This window comes from Orcinus orca, chromosome X (assembly GCF_937001465.1).
Source record: "Orcinus orca chromosome X, mOrcOrc1.1, whole genome shotgun sequence".
NCBI lineage: Eukaryota > Metazoa > Chordata > Mammalia > Artiodactyla > Delphinidae > Orcinus > Orcinus orca.
In genome coordinates this window covers 21,485,838-21,502,205 of record NC_064580.1, presented here as the reverse complement: position 1 = coordinate 21,502,205, position 16,368 = coordinate 21,485,838, and the positions used below count along the sequence as shown (strand labels likewise).

Sequence of the window (16,368 nt, the reverse complement as noted above, 5' to 3'; positions counted from 1 at the left end):
ATACAGCCTAAACAAACCGATAATAAATTCAGTAATTTTCTTACGTTATCTGAGCAAAAAATAATGATACTGGTTATCATCTTCCTGTTGATGCTTGAAACAGTTGCTGCTTATAGAGCAATTTAAGACCAGGAATAATTACTAGTGCATCAGTTGAATGCTACATACATCCCTCAGATTAGAAATCCACAGCTAAAATTATCAAGTCATAAGCAATGTATTTCATCACAACTTTATTAATAATTTACACATGGCATGCAAGAAATGTTATTTCAAATTCATTTCTAAATAAAAGTTTTGACAGTTACAAAAAAAAATGCTTCCATGGTACTTTTCATCACCACTGTCAGAGATATTTCTTAAGTTTCCCTTTTCCAACATCATGAGATCAAAACACTAGAACGGAGAGGTAAAGAGAGGTTAAGGTCCAGTTAATTAACATCCTGCAGCAGTGACCTTGTCTGTCAAGGGAGCAGGAGCAGCACTACAGTGACGCTACTGACGCTCTTCTCTCACCTTTCCACTGCTCAGAGGGACACTTCAACAGACTAATGATGTCCAACTCCATCTTGTGGCATTCATTCCACTTGACAAACAGTTGTGCAATTTCAACTTATTTATGTAAAGATGCACACTTGAAAGCAGAGAAAGGCAGTATAACCTATAGTCTACATATTTAAATTCATTTTATTCATTTTAATTATTCATGACTATAAGTTCACTTCAATGAACTATAAGCTTGAAGAGCCCTGCCAATACTCCTAATTGAAAGCCAGTTGAAATTTCAAAAACAGGAAAATGCCATTTTCAAGCAAAATCCATTCATTTTCTTTGTTTGACTTACCGAGTATCTAACTTCCAAGTACTCCGACTTCTCTGGAACATCAGGTATCTCAAAAGCATAGTTCTTTTCCACTGCCTGGGTAAGTTGATATTTAAAAATCATTAAGATAAAAAAACTTTTCACAAATTAAATTGACAAGCATTACATACACAACGCATGTCTCTGTATTTAATCATTATGGAACACAAAGGTAAATAAAGCCAAAAAAGCACCTTTTCCCCCTCTCAACTGGGACTAAAATAGCCAGTGACAAAATGTTAAAAAGACTTCTTTTGGACACTAGAGAACTTAGAAGTATTTGCATTCAAGAGAGGTAATAAAACATTAAAAATGTTTACAATGTCAATGCACTGAATTATTTGCTACTCTTCGATACTAAGCAACTCCATCTTGCTACAAAAATTAATGATAAACATTATAATCATAGCTCACATGTACTGACTGAGTGCTTGCTATGTACCAAGGATTGTTGTAATCACTAATCCTAATTAATTGACTTAACCCTTCCAACAGCTCTTGAAATAAGGCCCCACTTCTCAGGTGAAGAAACAGGCCCAGAGAAGTCACTCAGCACTTGTTCAAGGTCACAGACCAGGAAGTGGTAGGGCTAGGACTTAAAGCACAAGCAGTCTAGCCTGAGCACCTATGCTCTTCACCATTGCACCACATTGCTTCTAGAATTTTAGAGACCTGATCCATCAGCCACAAGTCAAAAAGCTCAAATAGTTCAGATGGTTAGCCTCATCTTCAGCAACTCAATTCTCCCTTTATTGCAATCACTGTTAATATAGCCAGTGTGCTGAGGAACTTACAGCCCCACAACTATGGCCAAAGGCATCAATAGCTCACTAAAATGAAGACAACTGATCAATATGTATCACACGAATAGAAGAACTTTGTTCTATCAGAAATTGCATCATAGACCCTGACTTTTAAAGATTTAACCTTCTGACCAAGACAACTTGGCAATAACCAATGTAAACAAGATCAGAACAGTTTCTTCTCCATCTAAGACTAAGAACACAAGCTATGCTTCAAGTACTGGAAGCAATTACTTTGCTAATGTTATCTTTTTATTCAAATTAATGAACATCATACACAGTTTAAAGAGAAAGAATAAATATTTTTATAAATCTAACATATTGGTTTTACATTGCTATCTATGAAATTTCCATTCAATGAATTATAGCCACACAGAAGGCATTTTGCAAAAAGAAGATATGCAATAACTATTTGCTAAATCAGGAAATTAACAAACAACCAATATATAGACCTGAAAAAATTATCACCAAATACAAACCTTGGACTTGAATTTCATAATCTTATATTTTGCTGCTATTTTCTCATCAAATTCATCATAAACATCCTTCATTGTAACTGGAGTTCCACTTTCTTTCCCTGTATTTAGATCAATTTTCTGCTTTCCCATGGAGAGCGGAGGGGAGGAGAAAAAATATCTGTACATAAGATCTTTTCAACCACCAGAAACCCAAGCCTAAATCAACTTTCATCTTCACGTACTTAAACATTTAATAGAATAAGGTGAGTTCAAAGATACAAATGGACCCAAAAATGTACTAAATCCAACACCCAAGTCCTCCCAATGGCATCATAAAACCCAGAGATAAAGATGATCAATCCTACAAAATGGGAGAAGAGTGTTGTAAATCTTGACCAAGACGCTTCACAGTTCAACTGAGATGGGAAACAACTGGGGTTGAGAGGAGAGTGTGGATGTTAAGCCCTAATAAAAAGAAGGAGCAAATGGAACTGACCTTGTTAAAAATGGCTGTGGAGGAAATAACAAAACCATGAAAACTGGGCCAAACACCATGTCATATTTTAGAGTCATAAACTCCCAACCCCAATAATTATGGAAATGGGGAGTGGGGGGGGAGACAGCATTATGTACTGAAACTCAGGCACTTTTACGCTCTTTCTAACAAGTTGAAAAACAGATAGTGTTTCACTCCACTTCCCCCAATGTCTAATGGAGCTGCTGACAATCAGTGGTCACGAGGCAGGCAATAAGAAAGGCTGTAGATAATCCACAGCCCTGTCAAAGGACAGGGCTAGTGGCAGAAGACAGAATACACTTGGAATTAGAAGCTGTCTACTAAGGTTTACCGTTTCACGCGGAAGGAAGTAGAGCGTTCGCTCAATGTTTTTCACCATGACACAACAGCTCACATGGGTTTGGGCGAATTCGATCCAAACTTTGCCAAATAGAAACACCACACCTACAAGAATAAGGAAAAACCATGGGAAAATAAACATTTCAGTTATATCACATTAAAGGGACGATGTAAAAGCTCACTGTGTCCACACGTTTATGCTTTGGTAAGTCATTTCTTACAGCAAATGCATCTGCTGTCCATTCCCAAAAACAAGTTCCTTTACTCAGTACCTATGCCATGACAATATCACACCAGTAAAACCTGTGACCACTGGGAGGACAGGGAACAGAATGATTCTCTAACTTGGTGGGAGCATTTTTCCCTAGAATTAGGGAGACATCCCAGGTAAATAGGGACAAACCTCAGTTATCAGGGAGACATCGCAGGCCCGGATAACTACTGAGACACCCTAGGTCAGTGTAGAAACCGCTGGGGAATTAGAGAGACATCCCGGCTCAATGTAGACAGACCTCGAAAACTAGGGAGACATCCTAGATCAGTGTAGGAGGAAAAAAAGGACATTTTCCCTAGAACCAGGATTACCCACATTAAGAGAAACAAAAAAAAGCAACTTATTCTCCAACAAAACTCGTACTTAAACCTTTTATGAGAACTCTGAAAATGTAATACTAAACTCCTTTCTAGCTTGTACTTACCAATAAAACTTAACATTCATGTGTAAGGATAACTATGTATGGTATATCAGTATTCTCCTGTATGTAAAATTGTGTTTTGGAAAAACATAATTCATCTCACATCTTATTCCATATAATAGTATATATCTCCTAATAGGGCTAAACTATTATCTTCTATTTCACCCTTTCCATCTCACAGACTACTGAAGACATCTGGCTGGGTAGCATTTGTAATGTTCCTCCCTCTCCTATTTCAGTTTAACAAATGGGGTCTAGTAACCAAATCCTTTTGAGATCCCTAAGTAACATAGACCACAAAGTGGTAAACCAAGCCTTTCTGGACATCAAGCCATTGTTCATGAAACATGGCCATCAAGAAAGGACTCCAGGGCTTCCCTGGTGGTGCAGTGGTTAAGAATCCACCTGCCAACGCAGGCGACACAGGTTCGAGCCCTGGTCCGGGAAGATCCCACATGCCTCGGAGCAAGTAAGCCCGTGCACCACAACTATTGAGCCTGCGCTCTAGAGCCCTCGAGCCACAACTACTGAAGCCCGTGTGCCACAACTACTAAAGCCTGCGTGCCTAGAGCCTGTGCTCTGCAACAAAAGAAGCCACCGCAATGAGAAGCTCGCGCACCACAACGAAGAGTAGCCGCCATTCACTGCAACTAGAGAAAGCCCGTGCGCAGCAACAAAGACCCAACTGAGCCAAAAATTAATTAATTAATTAATTAATTTTTTAAAAAAGAAAGGACTCCAGAGGGAATTCCCTGGCAGTCCAGTGGTTAGGACTTCATGCTCTCACTGCTGAGCGCCCGGGTTCAATTCCTGATCTGGGAACTAAAATCCCACGTGGCCAAAAAAAAAAGGACTCCAGAGATTTGATAGTCAACCTAAGAGATGGTCACTGTGCAAAATCCCGGGCTCCATGAATAATTAGACAGCAGTAATGAACATAGCCGCTTATAGGGCCACTTGCCTGAGGCACTTAGAAAATTCTGGCACATGCAAAGGCTACTGTTCACAAGGCCAATTACTCCAGTTTCACAAGATAGCTCATCAGCGCTTCCTTCTGTCACTCGTTCTAGTAGAAATAAGACTATCTAAGAATTTTCATTTCTGCAGATGATTAAAATTCTTACAAGAGTTGTGTAATTTTCAGCTGGGGTAAAAGAGGTGTGGGGGGGAGATAGGGGAGAGAGAAGGGAGGACTGTGGGGATGATTAAAAAAGAAAAAAGTCACAGTAGCTCAGAAAATTAAAAGTCATCCTCACAACAGTTAGAGACGAAAAACCAAAATTCCATGCAAAGAAAAATAAAGACCCTAATACTGGATTCAAAGATTCAAATAGCTCATTTTACAGTCAAACTAATATCACATTTCATGCAACACATTTGACACTGTTTATGCCTCATTTGCCACAAAAAGATCATGGTAAACAAAGATTACATTCCCCTTAAAGTTACTAGCTGAAACCAGGTGCAGTCAGGATTATTCAACCTTGAAAAAGTCATAATGAAGACAGGATATCTTCCCATATGCAAAGAGTAAGATTCTTTTCATAATTACGGAGCATTCAGCAATAACTGACTTACTTAGAATCTGTAAGAAAGTGAGAAACAATAACAGGGTCTTTAGGAGTACTTCGTTTTTATTAGCAACATTGATTTCACCAAAGCTTAGTGATCATTACCTGCTATCATGATGAAACTGTTCAACCCTCTGAGATTACAGGACTTTTTTTTTTTTTTTTTTTTTTTTTTGCGGTACGCGGGCCTCTCACTGCTGTGGCCTCTCCCGTTGTGGAGTACAGGCTCTGGACGCGCAGGCTCAGCGGCCATGGCTCACGGGCCCAGCCGCTCTGCAGCATGTGGGATCTTCCCGGACCGGGGCACGAACCCATGTCCCCTGCATCGGCAGGCAGACTCTCAACCACTGCGCCACCAGGGAAGCCCAGGACTTTTTTTTTTTAAGCCATCTACATCCATCGCAGAGGACACAACTTCAGAAGTACCACAGAACAGCAGAGTGGATTACGAGTGAGAAGCCCTGAACTCTGCCACTGAGGAGCTGACCACTTTATCTTTTGGAGCCCCAGCTTCCTCTGCTTTAAGTGAGTAACTAGAGATGATGGTATCTGAGGCCTTTTCCAGCAATAGAAACTCCCTTTTACCCTAGCATTTAGAAGACAGGCCAGTAACAGACTGGTACCTCTTTCAAATGCAAAATATTTCCCAATAGTGGTTGAAAAGGCCTACCCATGACTATGGTCAGTACCAGAATTCAACAACAATATATACCATAAATCGGTTGCTTTGCAAATATAGCTGTGCTTCAACGTGCTTCAATCTTAACCTACAACATCCATTACTATAGATCAACACTAGTCAACAGAAATTTCTGTGATGACAGAATTCTTCCCTACCTGTGCTATCCATGGATAGGGTAGCTACTAGACACACGTGGCTACTGAGCACTTGAGATGTGACTAGTGGCTGAGAAGCTGAACTTTAAATTATCTCATTTTAATTAAACGTAAAGAGTTGCATGTGGCCAGTGGCTAACATAGTAGAGAGCGCAGCTCTAGACTCCTGCCCTGCGAAATGATGCTGTTTTTTACTAAGAGTATCAACCAGTAAGCAACAGACAGAAGTAATAAACTCATTTTCACACGGGAAAGAGAGAGGGTTGTTGTTTCCTAAGGTTCTAATTTTTGGCAACTGACACCAGTAATCTGATGCTTTATATGTGGATTTATGGAAGACCATCCACTTTTGTGTTAGCCATTCTTAATCCACAATGCTACAAGGCTTCAAGAGGCAGACTTGATAATAGCAGCGAATGCAATGCTGATTCTCTGAAACCTTTCACGTGCATCTACAGGACTGTCGCTGTGCAGTTTATTTCAATGAACATTTACTGAACATCTACTATGTACCTGGCATCATCCTAGATGCTGGAAATAAAAGGTCCCAGCCCTGCAGGAGTTTAAAAGCTCTGAGGGAAAAGACAACACAGAAGCAGATCTTTTCAAAATAATATGACAAATGCTGCAATGGGTAAGGGTTCGATGGGGGTCACAGAAAGGGCTCTTAGGCCAGTTTGGAGGATTAGGAAATTTGGGGAGACCACACTGGGGCTGAGCCAGGTGAGGTCATTCTAGGCAGACAAATACAGTGAATAAAAGGATATGGTATAAAGAGCAGTAGGTACATACAGCAAACTATTTCTAGGACACAAAAGTCCTACACAGCAGGCAATAGAAGCCTTACTAAGTAACTTGGACTGTAAGTCACAGGCAGCAGCCACTGCGGATTTTCTCTAACGAGGAAATGACGTCCTGAACAATCACTCAGGCTGCAGTGTGGAGGATGACAGCTGAGGGATCAGTTAGGAGGCTGGGTTCAGTAGCAGGAAGGGCTCAAGGGTGGGAGTTGCGAGGAGAGAGAGAAGACAGCTTGTCTAGTTTAGAAGGAGAAAACTAATAAGACTTGGTGAGGGAAGGGAGGAAAGGGGGGACTCAAGGCTGGCTCCCAGGTTTCTGGTTTTCATGGGACCATTAATCAAGTCAGGGAATAAAAGCCAGCCTGGAGCAGATACAGCAAAGCACAGGGAGTGGCACCAGGATGGGCAGGCCCACCACGTCACCCAAGTCCAGTGAGCACCAGCCATGCTGCTGTGCTGGGAGGTCACACGACACACACGTGAAAATGGTGTCCCCTGAAGCTGTATGATGGGGCTGCCCTGGGTTTAATTTGCAAAGCCTCATGAAATCACACTTGCCGGCCCACCCTGCACCAGCGAGTTACAAAGCAGGCAAAGAGGCGAGAGGGTCTAACCAGATCATCTTGCCCTAGCTCAGGTAGATGAGATACCATTTCTAAGACTGCTTACATCTTTACCTCAGCAATGAACACATGGCAGTTTGCTACTCAAGCAGCTCCGCAGGAGTTTCAACTCTTCGATAAGCGGAGCATACTAATGCTGCTGCCCCCGCTCTGATGGCTAATACTCGGACTCCAGGAAATCACTTTGAAAAAATTCAGTTTGTATCTACCCTTACATCCAGAAACGGATCTGAATAAAGGCAACTGTTTAAGGGTGTATACTGTATTTTTTATGAATCTGACATGCCCTATCCTGCCCAGCCCCATAGTGAAGAAGTGCTCAAAGGAGCACAGAAGGAAACTAGAGAGCCTCCTGGCTCTTTGTGAGTCAGAATTCGGAGTATCAGCTCATTTGGAGGAGGACCTGGGAATTAGCCTGGATCCCTCCTTTCCGTCAACCCCCCACATCCATCCATCCATCCACCAACGAGTTCATGTCGAAGTACAAGTTACAGGCATTCGCTCCTCTCCTCCACAGCCGCCACTAGGGCAAGTAACTAGCACACCTGCTGTAGACGGACTGATCTCCAGAGCTTCCACACTCCCTGAGTCCAGCCCCAGGCGTGCGCGCGTGCACACACACACACACACAGCCTTTTCTCCGCATAAACCAGAGGGTTCCTGTTAAAATGTAAACCCAACCATGGGGCCGCTCAACCCCCTCACCCCTGCACCCTGCACTGAAAATCCTCCACTGCTCTTAGAGTAAGACTTCAACTCCTTAATACGGCTTTTAAGGTCCTTTATTATCCGGCCTTTGCATTCTCTCTGACCTGACTTTCAGCCAGTCCTGTCGCTTGATTACTCTGCTACAACCACGTAGGCCTCCTCCTTTCTCTCCCCAGGCCTCTGCACTTACGGGTTCCTCAGGCTGAAATACTCTCTCCTCGGCTCTGAATGTGCCTCAAATCTCAGCCCAACGGCCATTTCCTCAGACAGGCCCTCCCTGGCCATCCCCCAACTAACTGCCTTTACACCATTCATTAACTTACCTTATTTACTGCCTATCTCTCCCACCCTACTAGAACGTTAGCTCCACCAGGACAGGGAATTTGCCCAGCGTGTTCACCCCATCTTAGTGCCTGGCACAGGGCAGGTGTTCAAATTGCTGAAGGAACAAATTAAAGACTGATTCCACTTTAAGTAAAGTGCATTCCAATACGTTCAGATACATTAACAGTGAACTATAATACAAGCACACACTGCAAAACCACATATAACTGGTTTTGGGGATAAGCGCCTGTAAGGACTATTCACACCACAACTCCTCTCCATCCGGGTGGCTCACCCACTTTACAGTTCATGAGTGTTGCTCTTACTATGTACGTACATGAGGGCAGAGCCTGTTCCAATTACAGTCACTAACGCTTCAGGGAAAGGCGCTATTCCACATTAAAGACATCCAGTTACCATATGTAACTGTATGATTACCTGGTTGGCTGTACGGATCTTCATAAGCATCCAGCCAATAAAACTGAAATACTTGTTCCTCATCTGCCCCTTTTACCAGTGGGAGGTGACTGGAATCCACTTGAACTTCCAGGGCTGAGAAACTGCTGTCATCTTCCTGATCAATGTCCCAACAAGAGACATCTGGGAGAAAACTTGCTCTGCAAAAATCACATTTTCAAAATCCTTTCAAAATCCGATGGGATAATTGTAGCACTACTTGTCAGAAAAGTCATAAAATGCTCTTACGAGTAGGATATGGTCCCTTTCCCAGGATCTGCCTCATGTTTTGTCCCCTCTGCTGGCTCCCTCTCTTGGTCGGAGGTCTTGGCACCCACCGGCTCCACATCCACCTCCTCCGTTTCCATGGGCTCATCAAAGTCGCCATCTTCAAAATCCATTGCCCCTGACTCCTCCTGGTCAACTGTACGCAATGCCAGCACCGGCTCTCCTGGGGGTGGCATCACACAATCCCATCATGTGCCGCTGCCAGGGAGCACAAAAGCTTCCCCTACGCTGCAACGGCAGCCTACCCCTTGCCCACATGCTATTCACATTTCTCTTCAATCTCCAAATTGGATGTTTTTTAACTTTTCCTGCTATGAATTCAAACCTTTCACGCTGAAACTGGCTATTGCAAGCCCTTCAAATTCCCCCCACTTCCTCCTTCACGGGGCCTCCATCTTTTGACAGCAGACTTACCAGCAAATCCAGCACATTTAAGAGGGGCAGGGGTTAATGAAGGCTCCTTCCTTGAGACCGGGGAAGTGGTTTTTCCTGAAGGAGCTGCCTGTCAATGTTTTTAAATGTTTAGTCAGTTAGACCGCATACTAAAAATACGCATCTGTCCTACCCTGACCAGAGATAATGACAGTTCCTATCTATAAAACGATTTTCTGTTTTATTAATGTAACATCTTCAATTATTTTACTGTTCCTAGGTTTACCAAAAAAACACTTGTTTCCAGAAGGAAAATTATTGCATCTAGCACAGCTGTAATGCCTATACTAAACATGTACTAGTTACTACAAAATTTACTATGAGAAACAGGCACATGCTATTGTTGAAATATATGAAACTATATAAAATGAAACAGGAGTCCTAATTTAAAACAAAAGCAAGAACAAATTCAAAGGCATTTCGCTCACACAGAAAAGCAACAAAGTAAGTTTTAAGCAATAATATAAATCAAGATTGAAGGTATTTCCACACACTATACCTTGGGGGTGTGCATAGAGAAAGGATTCAGTGAAGCTCCACTGGATCCTTTCTTCTTCGGTATTATTACAGGTGGTGGAGTTATTTGAGGTGTCTAAAAGGAGGGGAAAGACAGACATTCACTGCCATGCTTGGTTTACCACAAGACACAAAAAGTATGTTTCTTCCCCTAGTGAAGCCCAATGAGCAAAGCACTCTTTTCCTTCCCTGCTCCCCCCACAGATCTATGTTCATGCAGTGAGGTTACTATAGCAACAATACCACAGACTCACTAGAAAACCAGAATAGATATTGAATCCACCCCTCATCAATTTTTTCTCTTTAAAATTTAACATACTTCTCCCTTACCCTTCCAGAATATTACATTTAAAAACTGCCAAGCGCGAACTACACAGTGTAGGTGTAAGTCATTTTAATCAAGGGTCACTTAGAAAGAAGCACATCTCTAAATGAGAGCTTAGTCTTGCTGTGAAACAGCCCAGTTGCAAATTTCAGTACAGATGAACCTGTCTGAGTTCTATCAGGGACAACTCACTGCCTCTTCCCTCAACCCCACTCAGAATTCAAGACGAGGATCTCACGCCTGATTGTGCAGCCTGACAGGCTTCAATCCATTTCGGGAACATACACGGCAGCAACTGAGCGCAAGCAGTGTGCCTTCCCAGAACTGACTCATGTGGATTCTTACTACTTCAAACACAGCCCCACACGGCCCAATCTACACAATCACAGAGCCTCGAGGAGCTAGAAACTACTCACCTAAAATGGTGAAAAGAAACCAATTTGAAGGGCTTTGTTTTGGTTTGGGGGTTTGTTTTCTTTTGTTTTGTTTTTTGGTGGTGGTGTTGTCACTGAATTTTCTGTTTTGCATTCTAGCAATAGTCTGTTTTGTAAAATTACTGAATTGTTTCTTCAGCCCATGTCTCCTGAATATTTGACAACTCCTGGAGATTCACTTACCTCAGTGTTCAAATCCTGTAGAATATCACCTAGCAGATCATCCTTGGACAAGTCAACAGCTTTCTGGAAATTATAAAGGCAGGAAGAATGAGAAAGCCCTGCCCTTCATATTTTCACCCAGACCCCATGTCAATGGAAGGGAGAACCCAGCCAGTCAGTCCTTGCCTCTTCATCCCTAACTCTGAGGGCTCCTCTACTATTCACAGATCTTAACCACCAGGGGCCTAAACATAACTCCTACACCCTGAGCCCCCGCCCTCAATTTTCAGCTTCATTCCATAATCCTCCTGCTAACCACCAAAATAAACACACTCACTGCCAGTGCAGCTTTCTGGTTTAGGTTTCTCTTCTATCTCCAAGCCACAACCACTGAGGTGCCTCAATTCACCTAGAAATCTACATCCAACTTAGTGACTGAGATTGGGAAAACATTACTCAAATATTTGAGTTCAAACATATTGGGACTTCCCTGGCAGTCCAGTGGTTAGGACTCAGCACTTTCACTGCCGTGGGTCCGGGTTTAATCCCTGGTCAGGGAACAGAGATCCCACAAGCCACGCGGCACGGCCAAAAAAATTAAAAAATACAATAAAATAAAAATAAAAGCAACATTAAAAAAACATACTGACCACCTACTAACTGTATAATCAAACATTAAATATAATCAAAGATCAAAGACCAAGCTCATCTAGAACCAGGGGATGAGCCTAGAAGCCTTCATAAGATCATCTGTTTAGAGCTATGGGGAATCTGACAGGAAAGGTGAACTATGAAGAAACAGGACTCTTCGCTGCACAAAGGAAGAGGCAAATATAAGAAAACCATGAGACGCACATCTGCGGTTTTCCTTCCAGCACTGGCAATGAACATTGACTTGATATTGTTCGGTTTTGTCACCATGGCCTTCTTGACATTCCTCTTGTCTTTGCTGCATGCTTTATTATTTTTTCCTGTTGGAAGAAAATTTGTTTAGAAACACGCACCAGCAAAAACCAAAATGGAAAACCAAAAGCCCAGTCACCTGCCCTCTGTATATGAGACTGTGACAAGAAAAATGTTAAAAACTCAAAATACAAAACTATGAGAACTTATGCAAGGTACACAGGAAAGAATCTTTAAAATGAACTGAATTCAGGACAATTTGACTAAATGTTACTACAGAAACTGATGAAATGCCAGTCAAATATCAGGATGAGTTAAGTGGGACTGTTTAATTGCTGCTGTTAATGTAAATAAAAAGCTTTTTAAAAGGTGGGTGGGTTTTTTTCCCCCCATAGAAATAAAAAGATCAAGCTCATCTGGTTCCAGGGGATTAGGCTTGCAGTCTTCATGAGATCATTTTAGTGTGATACTGACTCTGACAGGAAAACTGAACTACGAAAAAACAAGATCACCAGTTATGATACTGTAGCATCCTAGCTTCCATTTTATGAGGAACGCATGTCCTAGCAACACTAAACAGCACGGAGACATTTGTTCCATAAAGAACAACTTGTGCCATATGTTTTCTCTTCCGGGCATGTGGAAACCACCTGCAAACTCCTCTACTACTGTCAATTTTACTCTCGCTTTCTGACTCATCCCAGAGCAGCCTCCACCTACAAAAGACCTAGAATGAATAGTTAACATAGTGTGGTAGTGGCATACGAATACACAGATCAGATGAAACAGAATATAGAGTCTAGATAAAGACCAAATTACTTATGGAAATTTAGCATAAAACAAAGGTAACATCTCATATTACTGGGGAAAAGATGGACTTTTTAATAATTAGTGTTGGCTACCCATTTGTAAAGAAGTAAATCAGTATAAACACCAAGCAGCTCACAGGTCAAAATTTTAAAAATGAAATTATACAAGTACTTTAATAAAAAAGGCAAATTCCTTGTAACCTGGATGTGCGGAAAGTCTTTCTATCTATGATTCAAAATCCATCTGCAAGAAAAAAAAAAGGATCGACAGATGCAATTATATCAGAAACAGGTTTAAAGACAAAACAGAAGAAAATTTTTGCAATACGTTTTACAGAGAAAAAACCAATTTCACTGATATTAAAAAAAAAGGCCAGTGGAATTCCCTGGCAGTCCATTGGTTAGGACTCCACACTTCCACTGCAGGGACCCAGGTTCGATCCCCTGGTCAGGGAACTTAAGATCCCACAAACCACATGATATGGCCAGAAAAAAAAGGCCAAAAACCCAAAGGGAATGTGGGCAATAAATACTAACATATGGTTCACATTAAAAAAATATACAGGGCTTCTCTGGTGGTGCAGTGGTTAAGAATCTGCCTGACAATGCAGGGGACTCGGGTTTGAGCCCTGGTCCAGGAAGATCCCACATGCCACGGAGCAACTACGCCTGTGCACCACAACTACTGAGCCTATGCTCTAGAGCCCACGTGCCACAACTACTGAAAGCCTGCGCGCCTAGAGCCCGTGCTACACAAAAAGAGAAGCCACCGCAATGAGAAGCCCACGCACTGCAATGAAGAGTAGCCCCTGCTTGCTGCAACTAGAGTAAGCCCGCATGCAGCAACGAAGACCCAACGCAGCCAAAAAAGTAAAATAAAATATATAAACAGCTATTAAGTTTTATGAAAAGATACCCAACTTCATACGTAAAAGAAATGCAGATGAAAACCACACCAAGATGTCATTTCTTGCATGTTAGAGTGCCAAAAATGTGAAAGCTTGACAACACATTCTCACCACATTCTGTTGGTGAGGCCATGGTGTCCAAATGGACACTCATATGTTGTTCATGGGAGTGTAAAATGGAACAACTCCAATGGAGAAGAATTTGGCAATATCTCATGAAACTTCATGTGCATGTACTCTCTGAGCCAGCAATCCCACCTCTAGGAATTTTCCCTGAGGAAAATACCATATGCATAGTTATTCAATGTGGTATTATGTGCAAGAGCTAATTACTGAAAATTTAATGTTCATTCAAGAACACCACATGGGAGACTTCCGGGAAGATGGCGGAAGAGTAAGATGTGGAGATCACCTTCCTCCCCACAGATACACCAGAAATACATCTACACGTGGAACAACTCCTACAGAACACCCACTGAACGCTGGCAGAAGACCTCAGACCTCCCAAAAGGCAAGAAACTCCCCACGTACCTGGGTAGCGCAAAAGAAAAAAGAATAAACAGAGACAAAAGGATAGGGATGGGACCTGCACCAGTGGGAGGGACTGTGAAGGAGGAAAGGTTTCCACACACTAGGAAGTCCCTTCGCAGGCGGAGACTGCGGGTGGCGAAGGGGGAAGCTTCAGAGCTGCGGAGGAGAGCACAGCAACAAGGATGCGGGGGGCAAAGCAGAGATTCCCGCACAGAGGATCGGTGCAACCGGCAGTCACCAGCCCGAGAGGCTCATCTGCTCCCCCGCCGGGGCGGGCAGGGCTGGGAGCTGAGGCTCGGGCTTCGGTCGGAGCGCAGGGAGAGGACTGGGGTTGGCGGCGTGAACACAGCCTGCAGGGAGCTAGTGCGCCACGGCTGGCCGGGAGGGAGTCTGGGGAAAACTCTGGACCTGCCGAAGAGGCAAGAGACTTTCTTCCCTCTGTTTCCTGGTGCATGAGGAGAGAGGATGAAGAACGCTGCTTAAGGGAGCTCCAGAGACGGCCGCGAGCCATGGCTAAAAAGCACGGACCCCAGAGATGGGCATGAGACGCTAAGGCCGCTACTGCCGCCACCAAGAAGCCTGTGTGCGAGCACAGGTCCTATCCACACCCCCCTTCCGGGGAGCCTGTGCAGCCCGCCACTGCCAGGGTCCCGTGATCCAGGGACAACTCCCCCGGGAGAACGCACGGCGTGCCTCAGGCTGGTGCAACGTCACGCCGTCCTCTGCCGCCGCAGGCTCGCCCCACACTCCGTGCCCCTCATTACCCCTGGCCTGAGTGAGCCAGAGCCCCCAAATCAGCGGCGCCTTTCACCCCGTCCTGTGTGAGCGAACAACAGACGCCCTCCAGCAACCTACACGCAGAGGCGGGGCCAAATCCAAAGCTGAGCCCCTGGGAGCTGTGCGAACAAAGAAGAAACAGGGAAATCTCTCCCAGCAGCCTCAGAAGCAGCGGATTAAAGCTCCACAATCAACTTGATGTACCCTGCTTCTGTGGAATACATGAATAGACAACGAATCATCCCAAATTAAGGAGGTGGGCTTTGAAAGCAAGATTTATGATTTTTTCCTCTTTTCCTCTTTTTGTGAGTGTGTATGTGTATGCTTCTGTATGAGACTTTATCTGTATAGCTTTGCTTCCACCATTTGTCCTAGGGTTCTATCCGTCTGTTTTTTTTGTTTTTTTCTCTTAATAATTATTTTTTTATTTTAATAACTTTATTATATTTTATCTTATTTTATTTTACTTTATCTTCTTTTTGTCCTTCCTTCCCTCCTTCCTTCCTCCCTCCTTTCTTGCTTGCTTGCTTTCTTTCTTTCTACTTCTACTAATTCTTTCTTTCTACTTTTGCTCCCTTTTCTTATGAGCCGTGTGGATGAACAGCTCTTGATGCTGCAGCCACGACTTAGTGCTGTGCCTCTGAGGTGGGAGAGCCAACTTCAGGACACTCGTCCACAAAAGACCTCCCAGCTCCACATAATATCAAACGGCGAAAATCTCCCAGAGATCTCCATCTCAACACCAGCACCCAGCTTCACTCAACAACCAACAAGCTACAGTGATGGACACCCTATGCCAAACAACTAGCAAGACAGGAACACAACCCCACCCATTAGCAGAGAGGCTGCCTAAAATCATAATAACTCGACAGACACCCCAAAACACACCACCAGACGTGGACCTGCCCAACAGAAAAACAAGATCCAGCCTCACCCACCAGAACACAGGCACTAGTCCCCTCCACCAGGAAGCCTACACAACCCACTGAACCAACTTTAGCCACTGGGGACAGACACCAAAAACAATGGGAACTACGAACCTGCAGCTTGCAAAAAGGAGACCCCAAACACAGTAAGATAAGCAAAATGAGAAGACGGAAAAACACACAGCAGATGAAGGAACAAGATAAAAACCCACCAGACCTAACAAATGAAGAGGAAATAGGCGGTCTACCTGAAAACGAATTCAGAATAATGATAGTAAACATGATCCAAAATCTTGGAAATAGAATAGAGAAAATGCAAGAAACATTTAACAAAGACCTAGAAGAATTAAAGATGAAACAAGCA

The 16,368-nt window shown here is 43.2% G+C and overlaps 1 protein-coding gene across 4 annotated transcripts in view; it reads right to left on the bottom strand.

The window, feature by feature from the left end:
- The window catches only part of POLA1 (DNA polymerase alpha 1, catalytic subunit), a 305,604-nt gene that overhangs the window by 269,407 nt on the left and 19,829 nt on the right, over positions 1-16,368 (bottom strand). For all 4 annotated transcript variants that reach the window (XM_033415099.2, XM_033415097.2, XM_033415101.2 and 1 more), the window contains exons 5-13: positions 12,006-12,121; positions 11,172-11,234; positions 10,213-10,305; positions 9,696-9,783; positions 9,243-9,444; positions 8,976-9,154; positions 2,972-3,084; positions 2,145-2,261; positions 845-919 (exon numbers count right to left, since the gene is read on the bottom strand). In XM_033415099.2, the coding sequence (XP_033270990.1) occupies positions 845-919; positions 2,145-2,261; positions 2,972-3,084; positions 8,976-9,154; positions 9,243-9,444; positions 9,696-9,783; positions 10,213-10,305; positions 11,172-11,234; positions 12,006-12,121 (1,046 nt within the window). The remainder of the gene's footprint in view (positions 1-844; positions 920-2,144; positions 2,262-2,971; positions 3,085-8,975; positions 9,155-9,242; positions 9,445-9,695; positions 9,784-10,212; positions 10,306-11,171; positions 11,235-12,005; positions 12,122-16,368) is intronic.